Here is a 4,166-nt window from a genome sequence, read left to right as displayed (position 1 = left end):
CTGAGCTATCTCTCTCCTGCCTTATGTTGCTTATTTATGATCAGCAATTCTATTGCTAGTATCTGTCCATTTATAACCATTAAATATGCATTCATTTTAATACAATTTTATTAGTTACCGTGGTAGCTGGTGCACTTAATGTTTCTTCAACATGATTACATTATTTCAGTGACTTTATAATTATTTGTAGTAACCTCAGTAAAGAACTGTGAGTTTTCTCCTTCATATTTATTTCCTTGGTTTATATTTACAAGGGACTAAGGGTCTTAATATGTACCTTTTGCTGTCCTAGAACATATAACATAAACCACACTGGCATCCAACTTAAAGGCATTCACCTGCCTGTGCATCTGAGATTAAAGACAATAACAAATAAACTGAGTTTGTCCATTATTTTTCTATTTCGTAATTTTTCATAAAATTTATTGTATGTGTCTGTTTGGTACTATTAATCCGTTTCTCCCTGCATGTCCTTCTCAACTAGCATTTCTCTTGCAAGGCTATAACCTATTCAAAAGTTTCATAAGGAACAGAGGTGAACCTTCAATTCAATTTCATTCAAAAATAATATGATGAGTAGATTATAATTTGTGTGTCAGGAGTTGAGTGGAGGAAGCTTCAGAATTAAATGAATATATTATCAAAGAAGCATACATTTACTTCACTGTGATTTCAACATCATGCTTTGTGTTGTACACATGTTTGTGATATTTTAGGATACAGTGACTTATGATGATGTGCATGTGAACTTCACTGCATAAGAGTGGAATTTACTTGGTCCTTCCCAGAGGAAGCTGTACAATGATGTGATGCTGGAGACCTACCTGAACCTTACTGCTATAGGTAAGATATGAATTATCTTTTGCTATTCCAAATAAGGATTTTTGATGATCTTCTGTTATTTAAATTGAGAAGATGGAAAAGATAAAGTTCAGTGCTGTGAAAATTCTTAGCAACATGAATTTTGTCTAATTCTCAGTACCATAAAATTAATTTCTATTCCTGTGCTTTAGGCTACAATTGGCAAGACCATAATACTGAAGAACATTGTCAAGGCAGTAGAAGACATAACAGGTAATTTTCATTTGCAAGGTGATACAAATATGCCTCTGTCAAAAAATTAATATTTTCTGGAAACTCTTAAGAAAATAGAGTTAAATTTAAGTCCTTTAAGTGTAGCTAAAACCATGCAATCCATTGTCGGTTATCTGATTTGTGTGTTCAAGGCATTCCCTTCAGAATGAAGACAAGGAATAAATGTCTTTAGAGATAATTTTATTTGATTTATAGCTCCATTAGATCTATGCAGTGAATCTTCTAATCTGTATAGTCTCATAATATTTGGATACTTCAAATTAAATAGTGATAAATGTATATCCAAAACACTGAATAAGTTAATAGTCCATGGTAAAGTTTTTGGTACTCATATTCTTGTAGTGACATTGCTAAGTTTAATGAGAGGTCAGTTTATGAGAGTCTAGAATGATGTCATGGAGAAACCTAAATCCATATATCAAATGTCTATGAGGAACAAATTGTCAAACAGTGTGAATGTAATGTGAGTAAACATGTTTCATTTTTTCTTTTAATATTTATATCATGTGTCACAATAATTAACCATCACATGAGAAAAGGTATATTGACATAAGCAATGTAAATTTTTTTATACCAAAACAATGAGAGTATATGTAGTATTCTGGCTTTGTAGACTTTCTGACTATGATAGAAGTTTGCAGTTAATTGGCTTTCTAATTTTATTGCAAAGTTCCCCAAAGTCACACTGGAGAAAACTTTATAGGTACTAGAATTGGAAAAACTTCTGTTTCTTCTGGGTCATATCAAATATGATATTATCTGTACAAAAGAAAAAAATATGAATGCGAACAGTGTCATTAAGCTGCAAATTGTTCCTTTTTTCTTCAGATAGGTATATTACATCATAAAGAAATCCCATTTTTAAAAAAAATATATTTTATATATTTTTAAAAATATAAACCCCATCTTTAAAATTTTTTAAAGTATAAATCCCATCTTTAAAAAATATTATAAATATGAGCAATGTAATAACCATAACAAGTATCTTGAACAACTCATAACACAGGAGAATAGCATGAACATATGATGTGATAAAACCTTAAGATCTGATGCTTCTACACCATTAGACAAAATTGGAAACTTAATTCATACTGATAAAATGATTGATCAGGGTAATGAATGTGGTAAAGTTTGCACATGTTCCAATTATTGTTGTAGGCATTAAAGAAGTCATAGTGGAGAGAAACCCTATGAATGTAGTTAATGTTGTAAAGCATTTGCAAGACTCAGTCATCTTCAATATCATAAAAGAACACATACTGGAGAGAAACCTTACAATGTGGTAAAGCCTTTGCACACCCCAGTGTTCTCCAATATCATAAAATAATACATACTGGAGAGAAAGCTTTTTAATGTAATCAATGTGGTAAAATCTTTGCAAGACCCAGTATTCTACAAAGACATAAAAGAATACATACTGGAGAGAAACCTTATGAATGTATTCAACGTGGTAAAGCATTTGCAAGACCCAGTGATCTACCAAGACGTAAAAGAATACATACTGGAGAGAAACCTTATGAATGTATTCAATGTGGAAAAGCCTTTGCAAGATCCAGTCAGCTACATACACATAAAAGATTACATGCTGGAGAGAAACCTTATGAATGTATTCAATGTGGAAAAGCCTTTGCAAGATCCAGTCAGCTACATACACATAAAAGATTACATACTGGAGAGAAACCTTATGAATGTATTCAATGTGGAAAAGCCTTTGCAAGATCCAGTCACCTTCAAACACATAAAAGAATACATACTAGAGAGAAACCTTATGAATGTGTTCAATGTGGCAAAACCTTTTCAAGTCACAGTAGACTCCAATACCATAAAATAACACATATTGGAGAAAAACCTTACGAATGTAATCGATGTGGTAAAGCCTTTGCATGTAACAGTTATCTCCAAAGCCATAAAAGAACACATACCGGAGAGAAACCTTATGAATGTAACCAATGTGGTAAAGCCTTTGCAATACCCAGTGATCTACAAAGACATAAAAGAATACATACTGGGTAGAAACCTTATGAATGTATTCAGTGTGGAAAAGCCTTTGCAAGTACCAGTCATCTACATACACATAAAAGAATACATACTGGAAAGAAACCTTATGAATGTATTCAATGTGAAAAAGCCTTTGCAAGTACTGGTGATTTACATAGACATAAAAGAAAATATACTGGAGAGAAATCTTATGAATTTATTCAATGTGGAAAAGCCTTTGCAAGGACCAGTCATCTACATGCTCATAAAAGAATACATACTGGAAAGAAACCTTATGAATATAATCAATGTGGCAAAAGCTTTTCAAGTCACAGAAGTCTCCAATACCATAAAACAACATATACTAGAGAAAAACCTTATAAATGTAATCAATGTGGTAAACTATTCAAAATGGAGTAGTCTCCAAAGACATAAAAGAACACATACTGGGAGAAACCTAATGAATATAATCATGAATTAAGAGGGAGTGAATAGGCCATTGGATTAGGAATATGATAGACATCGGTGATTAGGATTATTTCAACTCTGGAGATGGTTCTTATGATGATTTGGCAAAAAATGCTGGCTATTTCTATTGTTTGAAGAGTCTCCTAGAGTTTAAGATAGAGAGGTTTATATTAATTGCATTGACAAAGGAAGTCTCAAAAATTCCCACATAGAATTTGGCCTGACAATTTTGATCAAGCATAGAAAATTTAAAAAGGTAAAATCCAAAATGTTAGATTCAAAGAGCAAAGCATCAACAGCAAGTTGAAATGATCTAAATCCTGTTATCAAGAAAATTCAATTGTATTAAAGAAATGGTTACATTAGGACAAGTTTCCATCCAGTTAAACTTATGGATTTGCAGCCTTATGAAGCAGAATTTTATCATGTTAGTAATTATTATTACCTGGTAATTGTTTTCTTTTTTTCTTTTTTGATAATTGCTTTCATGTTGACATGTGAAGATACAAATATGTGTCAAAGTGACAAGGGAAGTATCTTGATTGCTATTCTGTGTTTTCAATTTAAGATTTAAAAGGAAAACCTTAGGTCCAGGCACGGTGTTAGATGATTTTTATCCCAGAATT

General features: G+C 31.9%; 1 protein-coding gene across 1 annotated transcript; it reads left to right on the top strand.

Annotated features, from left to right (window-relative positions):
• Positions 1–809: 809 nt before the first annotated feature.
• On the top strand, positions 810–3,108 carry LOC127671342 (zinc finger protein 431-like). Its single transcript, XM_052166050.1, has 4 exons — positions 810–843; positions 1,014–1,074; positions 2,580–2,654; positions 2,907–3,108. Exons 1-4 carry the CDS (start codon positions 810–812, stop codon positions 3,106–3,108), a joined length of 372 nt encoding a protein of 123 aa, XP_052022010.1.
• The last annotated feature ends 1,058 nt before the right edge of the window (positions 3,109–4,166 follow it).

Source organism: Apodemus sylvaticus, chromosome 20, assembly GCF_947179515.1.
Source record: "Apodemus sylvaticus chromosome 20, mApoSyl1.1, whole genome shotgun sequence".
NCBI classification, from domain to species: Eukaryota; Metazoa; Chordata; class Mammalia; order Rodentia; family Muridae; genus Apodemus; species Apodemus sylvaticus.
The sequence above is the reverse complement of the archived record's forward strand: the minus strand, read 5'-3'. Positions and strand labels throughout refer to the sequence as shown.